This window comes from Pan troglodytes, chromosome 13, assembly GCF_028858775.2.
Source record: "Pan troglodytes isolate AG18354 chromosome 13, NHGRI_mPanTro3-v2.0_pri, whole genome shotgun sequence".
Classification (NCBI taxonomy): domain Eukaryota; kingdom Metazoa; phylum Chordata; class Mammalia; order Primates; family Hominidae; genus Pan; species Pan troglodytes.
Window position 1 is genome coordinate 37,277,343 of NC_072411.2, and position 22,989 is coordinate 37,300,331.

Sequence of the window (22,989 nt, forward strand, 5' to 3'; positions counted from 1 at the left end):
AAAAAAAAGAGACAGGGTTTCACCATGATAAACATCTGAAGGTGGACTTGTGGTTTTAATAGCTCCATTTCTTTTCTTTTCTTTTCTTTTCTTTCTTTCTTTTTTTTTTTTTTTTTTTGAGACAGAGTCTTGCTGTGTTGCTCAGGCTGGAGTGTAATGGTGTGATCTCGGCTCACCGCAACTTCCGCCTCCCAGGTTCAAGCCATTCTCCTGCCTCAGCCTCCCAAAGTGCTGGGATTACAGGTGTGAGCCACCGTGCCTGGCCATCCTTGATGTTTTGAGACAGAGACATATCACCATCAACTCATGGAGACTCAAGCAGGTACTGGGAACATGTCTGGTTTATAAAAGAAGAAGGTGACCTTAAACAAGATACTAATTTGTAGATACAGATATCAAATAAAAATATGCTTCTAATGACTTTTCTGTTGTCTTTATTTGTTAATTTTTCATAAAGTGTTCTCTTTTAGTAGAGCTGGCAACATTGCTACAGCTGTCAGTAGATTCACTGATTAAAGCATTTGGGAAAAACATAGTAAGAAATAATTGCAAACAGAATGCTTCCCAAAAAAATGCATATTTTCCAAAAATGTTAGATTCATCAACAACATGACTCCCTGCTCCTTAAAGAAGGAAGAGTGATCTAAGCCTATAGTAATTTTTATCACAAAGCTTATGAGAAAAATATAATTATAACAACACGCCCATGTTATAAGGAAAGTGGAAGATAGAAGAACATATTCCTCTCTTCAGTTATACAGCTGAAACTCAGTTATTATGTTCCTGTCTTTTGTTCAATATTGTTTTTGAAAAACAAAAGAAAAATACTGCTTTTGGTGAGAAGTGCTGGGAATACAAACTGCAAAATGCTTAAGATGGCAAAATGCATGTTTTTATCTGAAAAGTTCAGAGTCCTAATCTTTTTGCCCTGTTTTTCACCATAGCAAACTACTGGTCTTTACAGACAAATCCCCTGGCTATGATGATAGGATTAAAAGCCAGTTATTAGAACTGAAGGAGAGGGGAAAAAAATCTAGTAAAACTCATAAAAAATAAAGCACTTCAAAGCTTGGTGCTATTCCAGGGAAGCACAGGCTACCAACAAAAGCACTGATGTCAAGTTTAATAGACTTTGATCAAAGGGCAGCTCTGGTAGGAACCATTACTGCCTCGTGTCATTTGGCTCCTGTTCCTAAAAATATTAATAAACCTATTTTACAAATGGGTGATTGGGACATCATGCTGGTCTCTTGAACCACAGAGGATTGATGATTGGAACTGGAACTAAAGAGCCCTCGTGAGCATTTGTAAACAAGCCAACAAGAGTCTGTTTTCAAAGGAGACAGAGTGACACAAGTAGGGTTTTAATCATCTAACTGAAAAAATAGATTTAAATTATTCTAAGAAAGAAATGACTGTTTTTTTTCCCAGATTTTCCAAAATGTTCATTCCCATACAGCTGAATAAAATACTGACAATATCCACTCTTAGGCACAACTACCAGTGTTTCTCTGCAGATAGAGAGAAAACAAAACACACAAAATAAAACACATTTTGATTTTTTTTAAAACCCAAAGTAGTAAAAAAGAAAACGTTATTACTTATTATTATTTTTTTTTAGAGACATGGTCTTAGCCAGGTGCAGTGTCGCATGAAGTGGGAGGTTAGACTCCTGTACATATCCCTAGGAAAGAGGCTGAATGCAGGTGGATAAGCAGCAACAGCCTGCAGGCCCCATTTCCACGGCAACTCACTTCCATGGCACCTCTAAAATTCCAATCAGCTACCAGAAGCGTCATTGCACCTCCCTAGGAAAGGAGGACCTGAGGGGAGGGGCTAGTCACCATGTTTGCTGTTTGGGCACCTTAGCTGTTCCAGTCTTCCAGCTTTGGAGAGTCCAAGCAGAAGGGAGTGTGGAGGGTGGAAGGGATCCCCCAGCACAGCACAGCTGATCTACCAAAACGTGGCCAGACTGCTTTTTTTAAGTGAGTCCCCGATCCCATTCCTCCTCACTGGACAGAACCTCCCAACCAGGTCACCAGCTACCTCCTTCAGGTGCCTTTGGACCAGCAACAGGCCTGTACCTCCCTGGGATGAAGCTCCTAGAGGGTGGGATAGGCTGCCATCTTTGCTGTTTCACAGACTTCACTGGTGATACCTCTACGTACTAGAAAATCTGAGGTGACTAGGGACTGGAGGGGCCCTCAGCTACTTCAGTAGCCCTACAGAAAACTGGCCAGACTGTTACATGGGTGCCCATTCCCATATCTGCTCATTGGGTAGGTCCTCCAAGCCTGGGGCTCTAGCCATCCGCCACCAGAGCTATTGAGCCAGTAGCTGCTCGGCAACTCCCTGTACAGAGCCTCCAGGCCCAAAAGTATAAAAGCCCTGGGAGACAACATAGGCAATACCATTCTGGACAAACGAATGAGCAAAGTTCTCATGACAACACCAAAAGCAATCTTAACAAAAGCAACAGTTGACAAGTGGGATCTAATTAAACTTAAGAGCTTCTGCACAGCAAAATAAACTATCAACAGGGTAAACAGACAACCTACAGAAAGGAATAAAGTATTTGCAAACTATGCATCTGACAAAGGTCTAATATCCAGCATCTATAAGAAACTTAAACAAATTTACAAGAGAAAAACAAAAAATTCCATTAAAAAGTGGGCGAAGGGCCTGGCATGTTGGCTCATGGCTATAATCTCAGCACTATGGGAAGCCGAGATGGGTGGATCACCTGAGGTCAGTAGTTTGAGACTAGCCTGGCCAAAATTGTGAAACCCTATCCTTACAAAAACTACAAAAATTAGCTGAGCATGGTGGCGTGCACCTGTAGTACCAGCTACTCAGGAGGTTGAGGCATGCAACTTGCTTGAACCTGGGAGTTGAAGGCTGCAGTGAGCCAAGATTGCACCATCACACTCCAGCCTGGGTGAGAAAGCAAGACTCTGTCTCAACAACAACAACAACAAAAAAAAGTAGGCAAAGGAAATGAACAGACACTTCTCAAAAGAAGACATACACGTGGCCAACAAGTATATGAAGAAAAGTTCAATATTACTGATCACTAGAGAAATGCAAATCAAAACCACAGTGAGATACCATCTCACACCAGTCAGAATGGCTATTAAAAAGTGAAAAAAATAACAGATGTGGGCAAGGTTGCAGAGAAAAGGGAACACATACACTGTTGGTGGGAGTGTAAATTAGTTCAACTATTGTGGAAAGCAGTATTGCAGTTCTTCAAAGGGCTAAAAGCAGAACTACCATTTGAACCAGCAATCCCATTACTGGGCATATACCCAGAGGAATAGAAATCATTCTACCATAAAGACACATGCACAGGAATGTTCACTGTAGCACTATTTGCAATAGCAAAGACATGGAATCAACAGAAATGCATGTCAATGACAGGTTAACTGAAGAAAAAGTGGTACTTATATGCTATGGAATACCATTTAGCCATAAAAAAGAATGATATAACGTCTTTTGTGGGAACATGGATGGAGCTGGAGGCTATTATCCTTAGCAAACTAATGCAAGAACAGAAAACCAAATACCACATGTTCTCACTTATAAGTGTGATATGGTTTGGCTGTGTCCCCACCCAAATCTCAACTTGAATTGTATCTCACAGAATTCCCACATGTTGTGGGAGGGACCCAGGGGAAGGTAATTGAATCATGGGGGCCAGTTTTTCCTGTGCTAGTCTAGTGATAGCGAGTAAGTCTCATGAGATCTGATGGGTTTATCACGGGTTTCCGCTTTTGCTTCCTTCTCATTTTCTCTTGCCGCTGCCATATAAAGAAGTGCCTTTCGCGGCCTGCTGTTGATTCTGAGGCCTCCCCAGCCATGTGGAACTTTAAGTCAAATTAAATCTCTTTTTCTACCCAGTCTCAAGTATGCCTTTATCTGCAGCATGAAAATGGACTAATACAGTAAACTGGTACCAGTAGAGTGGGGCGTTGCTGACAAGATACCTGAAAATGTGGAAGCGACTTTGGAACTGGGTAACAGGCAGAGACTGGAACAGTTTGAAGGGCTTAGAAAAAGACAGGAAAATGTGGGAAAGTTTAGAACTTCCTAGATACTTGTTGAATGGCTGTGCCCAAAATGCTGATAGCAATAGGGACAATAAAATCCAGGCTGAGGTGGTCTCAGATGGGGATGAGGAATTTGCCGGGAACTGGAGCAAAAGTGACTCTTGTTATGTTTCAGCAGAGACTGGCGGCATTTTGCCCCTACCCTAGAGATTTGTGGAACTTTGAACTTGAGAGAGATGATTTAGGGTATCTGACAGAAGAAATTTCTAAGGAGCAAAGCATTTAAGAGGTGACTTGGGTGCTGTTAAAGGCATTCAGTTTTATAAGGGAAGTAGAGCATAGAAGTTTGGAAAATTTGCAGCCTGACTATGTGACAGAAAAGAAAACTTCTCGGGAGAAATTCAAGCCAGCTGCAGAAATTTGCATAAGTAGCAAGGAGCCTAATGTTAATCCCCAAGACCATGGGGAAAATGTCACTAGGCCATGTCACAGACCTTCATGGTAGGCCCTCCCGTCACAGGCCAGGAGGCCCAGGAGGAAAAAGTGGTTTTGTGGGCCAGGTCCAGGGTCCCTGTGCTGCGTTCAGCCTAGGGACTTGGTTCCCTGCATCCCAGCTGCTCCAGCCATGGCTGAAAGGGGCCAATGTACAGCTTGGGCTGTGGCTTCAGAGGGTGGAAGCCCCAAGCCTTGGCAGCTTCCATGTGGTGTTGAGCCTGTGGGTGCACAGAAGTCAAGAATTGAAGTTTGGGAACCTCCGCCTGGATTTCAGGAGATGTATGGAAATGACTGGATGCCTAGGCAAGTTTGCTGCAGGGTTGGGGCCCTCATGGAGAGCCTCTGCTAGGGCAGTGCAGAAGGGAAATGTGGGGTTGGAGTCCTCACACAGAGTCCCTACTAGGGCACTGCCTAGTGGAGCTGTGAAAAGAGGGCCACCTGTCCTCCAGACCCCAGAATGGTAGATCCACTGACAGCCTGTACCATGCTCCTGGAAAAGCCATAGACACTCAATGCCAGCCTGTGAAAGCAGCCGTGAGGGAGGCTGTACCCTACAATGCCACAGGGGCAGTACTGCCCAAGACCATGGGAACCTACCTTTTGCATCAGTGTTACCTGGATGTAAGACCTGGAGTTGAAGGAGATCATTTTGGAGCTTTAAAATTTGACTGCCTCACTCGATTTCAGACTTGCATGGGCCCTGTATCCCCTTTGTTTTGGCCAATTTCTTCCATTTGGAATAGCTGTATTTAACCTGTACCCCCATTGTATCTAGGAAGTAACTAGCTTGCTTTTGATTTTATAGGCTCATAGGCAGAAGGGACTTCCCTTGTCTCAGATGAGACTTTGGACTGTGGACTTCTGGGTTAATGCTGAAATGAGTTAAGATGTTGGGGGACTTCTGGGAAAGCATAATTGGTTTTGAAATGTAAGGACATGAGATTTGGAGGGGCCAGGGGCGGAATGATATAGTTTGGCTGTGTCCCCACCCAAATCTCAACTTGAATTGTATCTCCCAGAATTCCCATGTGTTGTGGGAGGGACACAAGGGTAGGTAATTAAATTATGGGGGCCAGTCTTTCCTGCGCTATTCTTGTGATAGTGAATAAGTCTCATGAGACCCGATGGTTTTATCAGGGGTTTCCTCTTTTGCTTCCTTCTCATTTTCTCTTGCCGCCAACATGTAAGAAGTGCCTTTCTCCTCCTGCCATGATTCTGAGGCCTTCTCAGCCATGTGGAACTGTGATTCCAATTAAACCTCTTTTTCTGCTGGGCACGGTGGCTCACACCTGTAATCCCAGCACTTTGGGAGGCTGAGGTGGGCGGATCACAAGGTCAGGAGTTTGAGGCCAGCCTGGCCAACATGGTGAAACCTCGTCTCTACTAAAAATACAAAAATTAGCTGGGTGTGGTGGTGTGTGCCTGTAGTCCCAGCTACTCGGGAGGCTGAGGCAGGAGAATTGCTTGAACCCAGGAGGCGGAGGCTGCATTGAGCCTGGATCGTGCCACTGCACTCCAGCCTGGCGACAGAGCAGGATTCCGTCTCAAAAAAACAAAAGAAAGAAACAAACAAAAAAACCCTCTTTTTCTTCCCAGTCTCGGGTATGTCTTTATCAGCAGCATAAATGGACTAATACAAAATGGGAGCTAAATAATAAGAACTTATGAACACAAAAAAGGAAACAACAGATACTAGGGTCTACTTGAGAGGGGAGGTTGCATGAGGAAGAAGAGCAAAAAAGATAACTATTGGGTACTGGGTTTAATACCTGGGTGATGAAATAATATGTACAACAAACCCCTGTGACACATGTTTACCTATGTGTCACCTTCCCATGTGCCCCCAAACCTAAAATAAAAGTTAAAAAATATAAAGAAAAGATTAAAAAGATTATTTTGTAGAAAAAAATCCCAAGACATCAAAAGTAGTATATGCGAATGTCTTTGGGAATGGCTGTCTCTTCCAATAAGGACAATGAGAATTTATAGCAAAATATCATATAATATATAGATTATTAGAATGTAACTCAGGGGGTTAAATTAATCCACTTATGTCTAGTGTGTACCTATGTACCATTATTTCTCTTTAAGCTCTAGGGCTGAGCTCCAAATGACTCTTGGACAACAGCTGAGGTTCAGAGACACCTCAAACTCAAGATGTCCTGAGTGAACCCTTCACCTCTGTCCTGAAGCCAGCTCCTCTTCTACCACCACAATCTTTTGGCTCTTCACTGCTCATCCAAATTAACTATAAAGTCCTCTGCATGGAAATCTCCAGTTTTAGACTAAATTAGATCTCTTTCTGTTGTTTCAATTTGTCCTCTCCTTATCTACCTGCATGCTGTTGGCTGTGGTGTTTTCCTTAAGTGCCTGCTTCAATCCCTTCTACTCTTTTTGCACTGCTGCTATTAGATAGGTTTCCACTCAGGTCTCATTTTATTGATTCTACTGCTGAAATGTCTGGCATTTTTTGCCTCTCTATTGTCACTACCACTATTAGGAATTCAGGGTGGTTATAGTGCCTCAAATCCCCTCTAGGAATCCTTGACAAAGGGGCTTTATACATACCAATAGCCTCATGAATAAAAAGGAACTGGCTTTATTAGTAGACCTGTAAGTGCCTGATAATACCAAAGTAAAATTCTGGTAAAAGGTATACTGAAGAACCCAGCTAGAACCCAAGGTCAAAAGTAGACTTCCTAACTTGTCAGCACAGATCTAGCGGCAGAGGTGGTGGTAGGGCCTGCCAACGCAGGCTTGTTTGCTGTGCTCACAGTGGAAGCAGAAAGCAAAGGAGAGGCATGCCTCCTGGGGGAACAGTAACTCACCTACCTTGAACTGTGACCCAACCAAGTTCTCAGGCTCTAAAAATCAGGGGGAGAAAGCCTGGACAGGGAGTGGAGAGAGAGAGATCCCTTCACCATAGGCTGAAACTAGATGGGAGACTATACTGTGCTTTGCTTAACAACGGAGATACAGACACACTCCGAGAAATGTATCTTTAGGTGATTTTGCAGTTGTACCAACATCATAGAGTGTAATTCACAAACCTAGATGGTAGAGCATACTATACACCTAGACTACCTGGTATAGCCTATTACTCCTAGACTATAAACCTGTACAGCAGTTACAGTACTGAATACTATAGGTAACTGTATCACATGGTGAGCATTTGTGTATCTAAACATAGAAAGGGTAATACATTGTGCTACCATGTTACTATGGCTACAACCTCACCAGGTGACAGGAACTTTTCAGCTCCATTATAACCTTATGAGACTTCCATTGCATATGTGATCGTAGTTGACCAAAACATTATTATGTGGTGTATGACTGTAATCCATTCCCCAAGTAGCACTGCCTCCAAGTACTTCTGTCTCTTCACCCTTCCATTTGTTTTCCACACTACCATTAGGACTATCTTTTGAAGACAGATATCTGATCATGTTATTTATCTGCTTAAAAACATCTCATGACACTACATACTTCCAGAATCAGGTCTCACTTTTTGGCATGGCAAGTGTGAGTTCCTCTCCAACTGGTTACTGCTAAAGTTTTAGGCTTCCTCTCCTTTAACTCACTTCTCATGTGCCCTAAGCTCACATATTTGTGTAGATTTTGCATTCTCAGAACAATTAATATTTGTTCATATCTCTGGGCTTTTAGGCATGCTTTTGGTGTTCCCTCTGCCTGAAATTGGACCTACTGCCTCTGAATTCATCCTTCAAAATCCAGCTCAGATATTTCCTAACAGAAACTTTCTCAAATGCTCCAGGTAGTTATTTATTCTGTCCTGTGTTCCCAGAGCCTGGCTTACATGTCTCTATTTTCATATTTATCGTATTGCATTAAAATGATTTGTTTACAATTGTTTTTTCCTAACTAAAGAGTAAGCCCCAAAAGAAAGTTAGCTATTTTCCTTATCTTCGCATTCTCAAAATTTAGCATATAGTCTTTTTAAAAAAAAACAGCTTTGGCCAGGTGTGGTGGCTCACGCCTATAATCCCAGCTACTTGGGAGGCTGAGGCGGGAGAATCACTTGAACCTGGGAGGCAGAGGTTGCAGTGAGCCAAGATCATACTACTGCACTCCAGACTGAGCAACAGAGTGAGACTCAGTCTTGAAAAAAACAAAACAAAAAACAGCTTTATTGAGATATAATCCATATACCATAAAATTCACCCTTTTATAGTGTCCAATTCAATGATTTTAGTATATTCAGACTTTGGCAACCATCACCCCTGTTTAATTGTAGAACATTTTCTTTTTTTTTTCTTTGAGACAGAGTCTTGCTCTGTCGCCCAGGCTGGAGTACAGTGGCGCGATCTCAGCTCACTGCAACCTCCACCTCCCGGGTTTACACCACTCTCCTGCCTCAGCCTCCCGAGCAGCTGGGACTACAGGCACACACCGCCACACCTAGCTAATTTTTTTGTATTTTTAGTAGAGATGGGAGTTCACCATGTTGGCCAGGCTGGTCTTGATATCCTGACCTGGTGATCTGCCTGCCTCAGCCTCCCAAAGTGCTGGGATTACAGGTGTGAGCCACCGCATCCGGCCGTAGAACATTTTCATTACCCTCAGAAAGAAACCCTATACTCATTAGGCAATGTTAAATAAAATGTATGTGAAGCCATTGTTTTAGTCTCAGCTCCTACACTAGGACCCAAAAGACCAGACCAAACCAGGATGGAGTAACACATGCTAGGTGCCACTTAATCAAACTGAACTTAAAAACAGTCCAGTTTAGAAAAACAAAACAAAACAACACACACAGACACACACACACACACACACACACCCCAGGGATTCATGGCAATCAAAAGGGGCCCAGTCAACCTGAACCAGCATGATGAGGAAGTTCTCTCTGCTTTACCCCTACAAAGAAAATAATTTTGAAACTATTAATCTGCTTTTCCTTCCTTGTTTCTGCTTCCTTTTCTGTTCCTTGTTTCTCCTTTTCTGCCTATAAAACTCACCCACTCTGCTCTGCTCAGCTTAGTGAAGCATCATTCTAGTTCATAAACAGGATGCTGCCCAATTCATGACTTGCTAATAAAAACAAATCAGGGCCAGGTGCAGTGGCTAACGCCTGTAATCCCAACAGTTTGTAAGGTTGAGGCAAGAGGATTGCTTGAGCTGAGGAATTTGAGACCAGCCTGAGCAACATAAGGAGACCCCCATCTCTACAAAAAATAAAAAATTAACCTGGCATGGTGGCATGATGATAGTCCTGGCTACTTGGGAGGCTGAGGCAGGGGGATCACTGGACCAGGATTTCGAGGCTGCAGTGAACTATGACCTCTCCACTGAACAATCCTGGGCAATAGAGTGAGAGTCTGTCTCTTAAAAACAAAAACAACCCTCCTCAAACAAAGAAAACCCAATCAGATATTTAAAGGTCAACTCATTAAATTTTTTTTTTTTTTTTTTTTTTTTTTTGAGACAGGGTCTTACTTTGTCACCCAGGCTGGAGTGCAGTGGAGAAATCACGGCTCACTACAGACTCGACCGCCCTGGGCTCAGGTGATCCTCTCACCTCAGCCTCCTGAGTAGCTGGGACTACAGGCATGTGCCACCATGCCCACCTGATTTTTGTATTTTTTATAAAGACAGGGTTTTTTTGCCATGTTGTCCAGGCTAAATTTTGTTCTTTGACAGCAGTCACTGCCCATCCTCTCCTTGAATCTCTTAGCAAGTACTAGTCTATTTTGTGTCTCTATGGATTTGCCTATTCTGGCTAATCTGAATAAAAAGAGCCATACAAGAAGTGGCCTTTATGTCCTGCTTCTTTCACTTAGCAAATTTTCAGGGTTCATCCATGGTGTAGCATGTATCTTTTTTTTTGTTTGTTTGTTTTTGAGACAGAGTCTCACTCTGTTGCCCAGGCTAGAGTGCAGTGGTACAATCTCAGCTCACTGCAACCTCTGCCTCCCGGGTATAGACAATTCTCCTGCCTCAGCCTCCCGAGTAGCTGGGATTACAGGCGCAAGCCACCAGGCCCAGCTAATTTTGTATTTTTAGTAGAGATGGGGTTTCTCCATGTTGGTCAGGCTGGCCTCGAACTCCCAACCTCAGGTGACCCGCCCGCCTCAGTCTCCCAAAGTGCTGGGATTATAGGCGTGAGCCACCAGGCCCAGTGCATGTATCCTTTTTAAGGCCAAATAATATTCCACTGCATGTGTCAGAGGCATTTGAACCAGAGCAACTCCATCTTGAACAGGGGCAGGGTAAAATGAGGCCGAGACCTGCTGGGCTGCATTTCAAGGATGTTAGGCATTCTTAGTCATAGGATGAGACAGGAGCTTGGCAGGACTGGTTTCACAACACACAGGTCCCAAAGACCCTACTGATATAACAGCATGCAATAAAGAAGCCAGCCAAGACCCACCAAAACCAAGATGGTAATGAAAGAGACCTCTGGTCATCCTCACAGCTCATTATATGCTAATTATAATGCATTCACATGCTAAAAGATATTCCCACCAGCACCGAAAGAGTTTACAAATGCCATGGAAACATCTGGAAGTTACCCTATATGGTCTAAAAAGGGGAGGAACCTTCAGTTCCAGGAACTTGCAACCCTGGAAAACTCATGACTAATCTACCCCTTGTTTGGCATATAATCAAGGAATAACCATAAGCATACTCAGTCAAGCAGCCCATGCCACTGCTCTGCCTATAGAGTAGCCATTCTTTAGTTTCTTTACTTCTCTAATACATGTCATTTCACTTTACTTTGTAGACTCACCCCAAATTCCTTCTTGCATGAGATCCAATAACCTTCTCTTGAGGTCTGGATCAAGACCCCTTTCTGGTAACATATGGATTAACCACACTTTGTTTACCCATTCATCAATTTATAACTTTTTTTGGTCTAACTTTTTTTGGCTACTATGAATCATGCTGCCATAATGTCCATGTCCAAGTTTTTGTGTGGACAGGTGTTCTCAATTCTCTTGGATGTACGATTGCTGGGTCATATGGTGACTTTATGTCTAACATGTTGAGGAACTCCCAGATGGTTTTACAAAATGGTTGCATCATTTTACATTCCAATCAACAATATATGAGTCTTCTAATTTCTCTACATCATTGCCAATACTTGTCTTTTTTATTTTAGTCATCCTAGTGGGTGTGATGTGATAATCTCATTGTGGTTTTGACTTGTATTTCATATAATCTTAATAGATGTTTATATAATGAATGATCTTTGAATGTCCTGTATGTGGCTCACATCCCAGAAACTTGGCTAAACCAAATTGAAGTTTTTCAATGTTGTATTCATTCCACATACATTTATTGAAGGCCCATGATATGCTAACTCTAATGCACCTAGTATGGATTGGCAAAGTTATGAGAACAGACCTTGAAGCAGAAAGGCCTGGCACTTTCTGCCCCAGCTGTGCCACTTATTGGCTGTATGACCTTGGGCAGATTATGTAACCTTTCTCAGATTTAGTGGGGCAAGTTAATAGTATCTTCCTCATGATGTTGCTCTGAAGGTTAAATAAGATCATGAGTCTGGAGTGGTAGCTCATGCTTGTAATCCCAACACTTTGGGAGGCTGAAGTGGGAGGACTGCTTGAGCCTAGGAGTTCAAGACCAGCCTGGACAACATGGTGAGATCCCATCTTTATTTAAGTAAGTTTTTTTTTTAAAGAAAGATCCTGAATGTTAAGGGCTTAGCACAGTGGCTGCAAGAAATAACAACTCAATAGATGTTAGTCATTATTATTGAGTGTATTAAAAGTCATAAAAGTAAATAAGACAAATGTCTAATAATAACATAATGTTATGTAAGCTATTGAGACAGTGAAGTAAAAAGGGCTCCCTGGAGAATCTCCAACCTGCCTGTGCATTGGGAGGATGTGGTGGAGCCTTGGGGAGTTAGCACCCATTGCAGGAAAGAGAAGCCTGGCCTCTCCTGTTCCTGGGTGGTAAAAGGGGATTCAATCTGTGAAGCGCAAAGCCTGCTAGCAGGACTCTCACCTTTGCTGAGAGTCCCTGTTTCCCTTTTATTCCTTTTCACACAATAAATGCTGCCCTTCTCACCCTACAATGTATCCGCATGCCTAAATTATCCTGGTCGTGTGACAAGAACCCGGGTTTTCCTACAACACTACGACATAGACATTTGTATGTCTCTATCTGTAACAATGAGGCTGCCCTCATGTCCTTATCAATTAGGCTATTATGCAGACTAATTACATAATAATTACAAAGTGCTTTGAATTCCTAAAATATATATTAAATAAATATTCTCATTTAAGATGTGCTGCCCCAAGAAACCAGTTCTTTACCAAATTCAGAAAGAAGAGATTTTGGACAAGAGGGATTTAGATTTCACAAGTGCCACAGCTCCTGTGGTCAACTTTCTTTTTGCTGTTACCATGTATTCAATTGGACAATATGCAGGAAAAAAAGGTTATTTTTTGTATATACGAGACATTTTTAATTTGCACTTTTTACCACAACAAAGCAAACATTTCATACAATGTTGGCATTTAATTTAAAAATGCGTTTTCTTTTTGAATTTTGAGAACTGTGTTTCATTTTTGTTTGCTTTTGAGACAGGGTCTCACTCTGTTGCCCAGGCTGGAGTACAGTGGTGCAGTCATCCTCCTGAGCTCGAGCAATCCTCCCACCTCAGACTCCCAAGTGGCTGGGATTACACGTGTGTACCACCATGCCCAGCTAATTTTCTTATTTTTATTTTTTTTTAATGAGACAAGGTCTAGCCATGTTGCCCAGGCAGGTCTCAAACATCTGGGCTCAATGGAGACTCAGCCTCTCAAAGTGCTTGGATTACAGGCAAGAGCCACCAAGTTCTGGCCTGAGGGCATATTTTAAAATTTCATAATAATGCTAAAGAGCTCTCCTAACTACATACAATCTTTTGCAGCAGACAAGCAACCATTCTACATATTTTTATTTATTTATTTTTTTGAGATGGAGTTTCGCTGTTGTTGCCCAGGCTGGAGTGCAAAGATGCAATCAATTTCAGCTCAGCACAACCTCCGCCTCCCGGGTTCAAGCGATTCTCCTGCCTCAGCCTCCTGAGTAGCTGGGATTACAGGCATGTGCCACCACGCCCGGCTAATTTTGTATTTTTAGTAGAGATGGGGTTTCTCCATGTTGGTCAGGCTGGTCTTGAACTCTCGACCTCAGCTGATCCGCCCGCCTCGGCCTCTCAAAGTGCTGGGATTACAGGCGTGAGCCACTGCACCCAGCCAGAAAGCAGACATGTCCTAACCACAAGCAGGACTCATTACCCGTACTAAATTAGAGTCCTTTTTTTTTTGGCTCACCTATGAATCATTTATGCACCAAGTTTCTCTTAGGATACTTTATAGTTTATATATAATGGATGAAAGGGGGCTTAGAAGCCATCTAGTAATCTAGTGACTCAAATGGCTAGATAAATAATGTTGCTGATTATTGGAGAAAGGTGCAAAAGAGGATAAGAAAAGGCCCTAAAGAGGTTAAGGGAAGGGCCCCAATTTCCCACAGCTAGAGCTAGAGGAAGAGATACTTGTTAGATGATGGCAGCAAAATGAAAACCGGAGAGAGAAGGAGGCTCCCTATTTGAACACTCCACTCAGCTTGCTTTATTCAGAAACAGCCTTTCGTTGCTTAGAAATAACATACACTAATATTATCTATACCATTCTCCTGCCTGGAGATGACCTACATTATCACTCAATGGAAGCCACTGTAGAGAAATCAAAACACCTCAAAGCCAAAATAGTACTTAGAAGTCAGACACATTCAGATGTAGAAGAAAGGAAGAAGCAGTGGAAATTGGACTGACCACATCTTAGGCAGTGACCCTGGTGATGGACTCCAAGGCAAGACTGCTTACTTATGGGACAGCCAACTGGGCTGTGCAAAAGTATCTTTCCTTGTGGTGGTGGAATTTTTTCTTTTCACTTGAATTGGACTTCAATTTGAGTTTCATTTGGGTTAATAAATACTGTAATTTCTTAAAAAATGTAAATACATCTAGCATGGGTAAAGAATTGTGACTCATACATTTGTGTGGATTAGTTTCATTTAAGGTATTATTCAAATACTTGAATAATATATATTCAAGTATATATATTCAAGTATATATATAGTATATATGTACTATATATACTATACTATATGTACTATATATGTGCTATATATACTTGAATTTATATATACTTGAACATATTTATATATACTTGAATATATTATTGACTATTATATATTCAAGTATATATATCAAGTATACTTGAATATATATAGTATATACAAACTATATATATTCTATATATATACTATATATATTCAAGTTTATAGTATATACATATACTATATATTCTATATATATACTATATATATTCAAGTATATTTGATATATATAATATATACTATATATACACTTGACATATATAGTATACTATATATAAAAATTTTGTATTTTTGTATTTTTATTCTATATATACACTTGATATATATAGTATATACTATATATGTAGTATATATATACTTGAATATATAATATTCAATAATATACTGAAATATCCACAAGCTGTTAAAAACCATCCAATTAGAACTGATAAAAATTTTTGAGTCAAAGAAGTTTTTGATGTCAAATGGCAAGTTTGGTTAATCTAGGAAAGTTTAATTGAAAGTTGAAAGTTTTCTAAAAATGGAGATGCTGGAAATGTCCTTTAAAAGGCTTTGTAAATGGATAAAAAATAAATCAAATTCATAGGAAAATTCCCGTTGGAAATGCTGAAATTCTGGCAATGTTCAGAAGAAAAATAAGTTAATCAGTAGACTAAATTTCCTTAGTACCTGCCAACAAATTGAACATTTCTTAAACTGCATGAAGCTGGGAGGGTATAGACAGAGTGGTGAGAGGGCACACCCACCTAAAGTCAATCAAAGCACACTTCACTTGTTGGCCATACAATAAATAAGCAAATACCAACAAAGCAAAACTAACCAAAACCAACAAAAGATCCCTACATTCTAAGATTCCAATTTACATCAAACTGCGTCTGTATAAAGACAAGTATTGGAAAATCTATAAGACAACACTAAACTATGAAAGACACATACCTAACTCAAGAAAGTAAAATTTGGTATGGGTGATTTTTTAAAATTGTGTACACAAATATATATTTTTCTTCAGATAAACTTTTGAAAACAATAAACATACACATATGTAGGAAGATTTATTTCAAATTCTTAATATCTATCTTAGAAATGAACTTGTAAACACAGTTTGATAGGAAATTTTAGAGAAAGAACAGCTACAAATCATAGATTTATTTATATATTTTTAAAATAGCTAGGATTTCTATTGACTTTATTGTAGACCAGAATATAATATAATAAGCATTGTTGAAAGAAACCTTGGCTGGGCACAGTAGCTCATACCTGTAATCCTAGCATTTTGGGAGGCTGAGGTGGGCAGATTGCCTGAGCTCAGGAGTTGGAGACCAGCCTGGGCAACAGGGTGAAACCCCGTCTTTAATAAAATACAAAAAATTAGCCAGGCGTGGTGGCGTGTGCCTGTTGTCTCAGCTACTTGGGAGGCTGAGGCAGGAGCATTGCTTGAACCTAGGAGGTGGAGGTTGCAGTGAGCCAAGATTGTGCCACTGCACTCCAGCCTGGCGACAGAGTGAGACTCCATCTCCAAAAAAAAAAAAAAAAAAAAACAAAGAAAACTCTTTTTTAAATTAAAAGAAAATCTTACAAATAATCTAATTTTTAGCACTATTTGACGGAATTACATTCTAATATTCTAGAAAAAAATTGTACTAGACCTCCAAATAAGATAATTAAAAATTTAATACAATTCTACATAAAATAATGTATTTTTATGCAATTAAACTTCACATTAAATTTTTAATTTTGTATTATCAGAAAAATGTAAATATTAATTTTATTCCTATAATTTCTGATCAGTTCTTTGAAAAATTAAAATTAAACTCTCTATAACTTTGACATCATATTACCTCAAAAAGACTAGAAGGCCAAGAGTGGTGGCGGTTCATGCTTCTAATCTCTGTGCTTTGGGAGGCAGAGGTGGGAGGATTGCTTGAGGCCAGAAGTTTGAGACCAGCCTGAGCCACGTAGTGAGACTCTGTCTCTATGAAACATAAAAAATTAGCCAGAAATGGTAGCACATGCCTGTGGTCCTAGCTACTCAGCAGGCTGAGATGGGAGAATCTCCTGAGTCCAGGACTTTGAAGCTGCAGTGAGCTATAATCATGCCACTGGACTCCAACCTGGGTGATAGGCAGAGAGCCTATCTTTTAAAAAAATAAGAATTAAAAAAAAAAAAAAAGGCTAGGAAACAGCAGACATTATAAATTACAAATTTCTCTAATATATTATTTCTTATTAAATTTATAAATAATCTGTTATAAGGTGAGACTGGGGGATTTTACATATAGCATTTGTTAGAGGTGAGACTGGGGGATTTTACATATAGAAATGTATAGTGAATATAACAAAAATCTATATATCCACCATTCAAAATTTACAAATATTAATATTGTACTTCTGATCTTTTTATAAAATAAAAGAAATAAAAACATTTTTGCTGAAGTTGCTATCACATTTTTATTCTTCCCCATATCCATTCTTCTCTCCCAGAGGTAACCAATTTTATAAATTTGATATATATTCTTCCAATGTGTGTTTATGTTTTACTACATATATGTACTCATAAATATAGAATATACTGTGTGTGCTATGTGTTTTTAAAGCAACTTTGTGTTTTCAAGATCTCATCCTGTTGATACATATAAATATAACTCATTCACTTTAACTTCTAAATAGCATTTTATAAGATATGACAAGCTACATATCCATTCTTCTATTGAAGGGCATTTTGGTTGTTTCCATTTTTTTGCATTCTAAAAAATGACACAGTAAAGATCTTTGTGCATGTATCCTTACATATGTGTGAGAATATATTCTGTATATTGAAAAGAGCCTAGAAGCAACGATAGCCCAGAGGAACAACAACAAAAAAATCCTAATTTCTAAATATCACTCCACAGTAAAGGGAGTAAGTGCTCCTTAAAGAAATGGCCAATTCCAAGTCTGGAGCAAAAAAATTTAGGTGAACCTGTTATATATTGTGTGCCAGAAAGCAAGGAAGCACTCGGAGAATTATAAGGATGTGTTTTTTAAAAAAGGAGCCAGTTTAAAGGAGCTTTCATTAGCCAGATCTAAGCTTAAAAAGAAAAAAAGGTAAAGGATTATAACACATTAAATAATAATAATTGAAACCCCTAAGTTCATAGTAAATTTTTTTTTTTTTTAGACGGAGTCTCACTCTGTCACCCAGGCTGGAGTGCAGTGGCGTGATCTCGGCTCACCAAAACTTCCAATTCCTGGGTTTAAGTGATTCTCCTGCCTCAGCCTCCCAAGTAGCTGGGATTACAGGCATGTGCCATGACGCCCGGCTAATTTTTTTTTTTTTTTTTTTGTATTTTTTTAGTAGAAACGGGGTTTCACCGTGTTGGCCAGGCTGATCTCGAACTCCTGACCTCAACTGATCCACCCACCTCAGCTTCCCAAAGTGCTGGATTATAGGTCTGCGAGCCACCACGCCTGGTCCATAGTGGTATTTTTTTAAAGTGGGGAGGTAAATGTCTTCTTTACAGAAAAATGCCAACTAATAAATATAGAAGCAATGATGGAATTAGAAAAACCATTTCAGGCCGGGCGCGGTGGCTCACACCTGTAATCCCAGCACTTTGGAAGGCCGAGGTGGGCAGATCACAAGGTCAGGAGTTCGAGACCAGCCTGGCCAACACAGTGAAACCCTGTCTCTACTAAAAATACAAAAAATTAGTCAGGCATGGTGGTGGGCACCTGTAATCTCACCTATTCGGGAGACTGAGGCAGGAGAATCGCTTGAACCCGGGAGACAGAGGTTGCAGCCAGCTGAGATCATGCCATTGCATGATCAGCCAGGGCAATAGTGCAAGACTCTGTCTCAAAAAAAAAAAAAAAGAAAAGAAAAGAAAAGAAAAGAAAAACCATTTCAAAGGTGATTCATGCAAATATCATTAATGAACGCTAAAAACACTCAGTAAAAAGTTTTGGGAACGGGGGGTCACATGCTTTGAAAGTGTTATACTGCTACTTACTTACTAATAAATAGTAAAGGGGAAAATTATCTTTACAATTTGCCTTATTTTAGTGAGGTAGAGCTTCTTTTCATGTTTATTGGCTATTCAGGTGTCCTCTGATGCTCATATTCTTTGCCTATTTTTTTTTTTTTTTTTCTGAGACAGAGACACAGTCTCACTCTATCGCCCAGCCTGGAGTGCAGCAATGCAATCTCAGCTCACGGGAACCTCTGCCTTCAGGTGGTTCAAGCGATTCTTGTGCCTCAGCCTCTTGAGTAGCTGGGATTACAGGCATGCACCAACACACCCAGCTAATTTTTGTATTTTTAGTAGAGACAGGGTTTCACCATGTTGACCAGGCTGGTCTCAAACTCCTGACCTCAGGTGATCCGCCTGCCTCAGCCCCCCAAAGTGCTGCAATTACAGGTGTGAGCCACCATGCCCAGCTCTTTGCCTATTTTTCTGTTGACTTGTTTATGCTTTACTAATTGAGTTGTATAAATTCTTCATATACTTTGGACATTGTAATGCAAATATCTTTACTGAGTCTGTGATTTATATAAAGGACATTTTGTATAACAAAACCTGTGATTTCGATATACTCAAATATCTGAATCTTTTTCTTTATTATTTGCACATTTTAAGGCACATTTAATATACCTTTCCCTATTCTCAGTGTCATAAAGATAGCCTCCTATATTTTCTTTTGAACTCTGAATTCTATTCAGTTTGTTTATCCGAGGAGCTGAACAGTAAGTACTAAAACTGTTGGAAAACAATATTAATTTTTGGCTCTAAGAGGGTTTCCAGCTTTATGTGAAGTCTCCTTTCAACACCATAAATAATTGAGAGTTGCTATTTAAAACCATACATACAAAGTTATAGTTTCAGGATACTAAAAAAAATAGAAAAGAGTAACGCATATAATCTTACGTGAGTGAACAAAGCTTCCTTCCTTAACTCTTCAGAACTGTCATTTGGAGTCCAAGCTTCAGCAAACTGCAGGAAATCCCATTTTTCCTTATCACCTTCCTCAGCCTGAATTTTTTCTTTCCTACCATTCAGTGTGCTCCCTGTAACTTGAGCCTACAAGAGGAAAAAGTAAATGAATTTTTGAGCAGTTCACCTCACAGCTGAAATTCACTAAGTAACTTGATTTTGCATTTAAATCATAAGCTACCCACTAAGAAAATCTTACTGTTCCAACATATCATGGGCTTTAGTAATATAATTATCTTTGTAAACCAAAAATAAAATTATAAGCCTCCCAACCAAACCAACTTAATGGATTCCTCCTCTTGGCCAAGAGCATTCTAAAGTAAACCTGAAACACGCCAGGTGCAGTGGCTCATGCCTGTAATCCCAGTACTTTGGGAGGCCAAGGGGGGCGATCACCTGAGGTCAGGAGTTTGAGACCAGCCTGCCCAACATGGTGAAATCCCATCTCTACTAAAAATAGAAAAATTAGCCGGGCGTGGTGGCAGGCGCCTGTGATCCCAGCTCCTTGGGAGGGTAAGGCAGAAGAATCCCTTGAACTCAGGAGGCGGAGGTTGCAGTGAGCTGAGATCCTGCCACCGCACTCCTGTGTGACACAGTGAGACTCTGTCTCAAAAAAGCTGACCAGCATTAACATTAAAATAGAGATCTTAAGGCTGACAAAACAGACTCTTTGTAGCAACAAGATGCCAACATGACAGATAGCAGGCCCTAAAACAAATTGAAACCTTTTACTCCCTAACATATTTCTTTTGTATGAAATGGCTCTGCAGAGCTGTCTTTTGTGGGAAAAATTTACATTCTGTAGAGAATCCCCCTTCCTTTCCAGGTCTTTATCCTGATCCAGGAGAGAATTAACTAAGGAGTCTGGCACCTTTTAAAGTCTAATAAGAGGCCAGGAGCGGTGGCTCATGCCTGTAATCCCAGCACTTTGGGAGGCTGAGGTGGGCGGATCACAAGGTCAGGAGTTCGAGACCAGCCTGGCCAATAAGGTAAAACCCCATCTCTACTAAAAATACAAAAACCAGCTGGGCGTGGTGGCGGGCGCCTGTAGTCCCAGCTACTCAGGAGGCTGAGGCAGGAGAATCGCTTGAACCCAGGAGGCAGAGATTGCAGTGAGCTGAGATCACGCCACCATACTCCAGCCTGGGCGATAGAGCAAGACTCCACCTCTTAAAAAAAAAAAAAGAGTCTAATAAGAAACATTTACAATCTATTCTGTCTGAAGCCTGCTACCTGGATGCTTTATCTGCCTAAGAAGAACCTTGGTCTCCACAACTCCTTATCTTAACCCAGGTATTCCAAGTCTTCAGATAAACTCTTTCAACCAACTGCCAATCAGAAAATCTTTGAATCCACCTATGATCTGGAACCAATGCCTCCCTCCACCCCACCTTGCATAAAACCAAGCTGTAGCCCAACCATCTAAGGCACAAGTTCTCAGAATCTCCTGGGGCTGTGTCATGAGCCACTGTCATTCATATTTGGCTCAGAATAAATCTCTTAAAATATTTTACAGTTTGACTCTTCATTGACATCTAGTCTGTTTTCTTTTGCTTATAACAGAATATCTGAAATTGTGTAATGTGTAAAGAAAATGAACTTATTTCTTATGGAAGCTGAGAAGTTAAGGTTGAGGGGCCACATCTGGTGAGGGCTTCTTGCTGGTGGGTACCTGCGGAGTTCTGAGACAGCACAGGTCATCTCATGGGGAAGGGGCTGAGTGGTGCTAGCTTAGGTCTCTCTTCCTCTTCCTATAAAGCCACCAGTCCCACTCCCGTGATAACCCATTAATCCCTCAATCCATGAATGGATTAATCCATTCATAAGGGCAGAACCCTCATGACCCAATCACCTTTTTTTCTTTTTTTTAGAAGAGGGTGGGAAAGAAGGTCAATCATCTCTCTTAATGGCTCACCTCTCAATACTGCCACAGTGGGGATTAAGTTTCAAAGTAAGTTTTAGAGGGAATGAACATTCAAACCATAGCAATAATTATCCAAAATTATAATCCATTACCCAGTCAATGGTTCCATGCTTAATGAGAAAAGGTTTAACTGGAGAAGTTATACCATTCACTTTCTTCATAAAAACTTTTATTCTTATATTTATATGCTTTGAAACTTAACCAACATATGATCGGCCATTTTGAATATTTATATCCAGTGCTTAAAAAACATTTCATTGAAAAACAGTGCTATGGGCTGAATGTTTGTATCCCCCCCAAATTCAGATGTTAAAATCCTAACTCCCAATGTTGATGGTGTTCGGAGGTGGGGCTTTTGGGAGGTGATTGGGTCATGCGGGTGGAGCCCTCATGAATGGGCTTAGTCCCCTATAAAAGAGACCCCAAAGAGCTTTCTTGCCCTCTTTCCACAATGAGAAAGCAGTAGTCAGCAACTTGGAAGAGGGCCCTCACCAGAACTCAACCATACTGGCATCCTAATCTCAGACTTCTAGCCTCCAGAAGTATGAGAAATAAATTTCTGTTATTTATAAACTACCCAATATAGATTGGTACTTTGTTATGGCTGCCCAAACAAACTAACCCAGAAATAATCTAATCCTTTTTTTTTTTTTTTTGAGACAGAGTCTTGCTCTGTCACCCAGGCTGGAGTGCAATTGTTGCAATGGTGCGATCTTAGCTCACTGCAACCTCCACCTCCTAGCTTCAGGCAATTCTCCTGCCTCAGGCTCCCAAGTAGCTGGGATTACAGGCACCTGCTACCATGCCCAGCTAATTTTTTTGTATTTTTAGTAGAGACAGGGGTTCACCATGTTGGCCAGGCTGGTCTCGAACTCCTGACCTCAGGTGATCCACCTGTCTCGACCTCCCAAAGTGCTGGGATTAGAGGCATGAGCCACCGCGCCCAGCCAGAAATCATCTAATCCTTAGTCAAGTCCTTTCTATAAACATTGTCAAGACTGAGGAAATGAGACAGCTGAGAGGACAGAGCAAGCAATGTCATTCCTACATTTTCTAGAGTCTGGGTACAGGCTACCTTCTGTCCAAAATTAGCTTGGAACTCAAGAATTCTTCTAGAAAAGGTTTATTCTTAGGTTACGCAAAGGACTTGGGGCTTGAAACATTACGTTTCCTTGCTAGCCAACCCCATCATTGTACCTCTAAAGTAGTAGAAGGGCTTGGAAGATAACAGGAGTACGTGGAAGTTCATGCCTCTCTTACTACAGAGGAGAGCAGGCAAGGTACTACTATTGAAGCCTTTTCTTAACTTGGTCTCTATTATCATCATTATCTTGATGTGCTTAAGTATCCTTTGCCTGAAAACACTAAAACTCAGCCTCTTAACTCACAT

General features: G+C 40.7%; 1 protein-coding gene across 24 annotated transcripts in view; it reads right to left on the reverse strand.

Annotated features, from left to right (window-relative positions):
* Nucleotides 1–22,989, reverse strand: part of ZRANB3 (zinc finger RANBP2-type containing 3) — a 331,454-nt gene that overhangs the window by 46,439 nt on the left and 262,026 nt on the right. For all 24 annotated transcript variants that reach the window (XM_054679794.2, XM_016949745.4, XM_016949744.4 and 21 more), the window contains one exon: nt 19,610–19,762. In XM_054679794.2, coding sequence (XP_054535769.1) covers nt 19,610–19,762 — 153 coding nt within the window. The remainder of the gene's footprint in view (nt 1–19,609; nt 19,763–22,989) is intronic.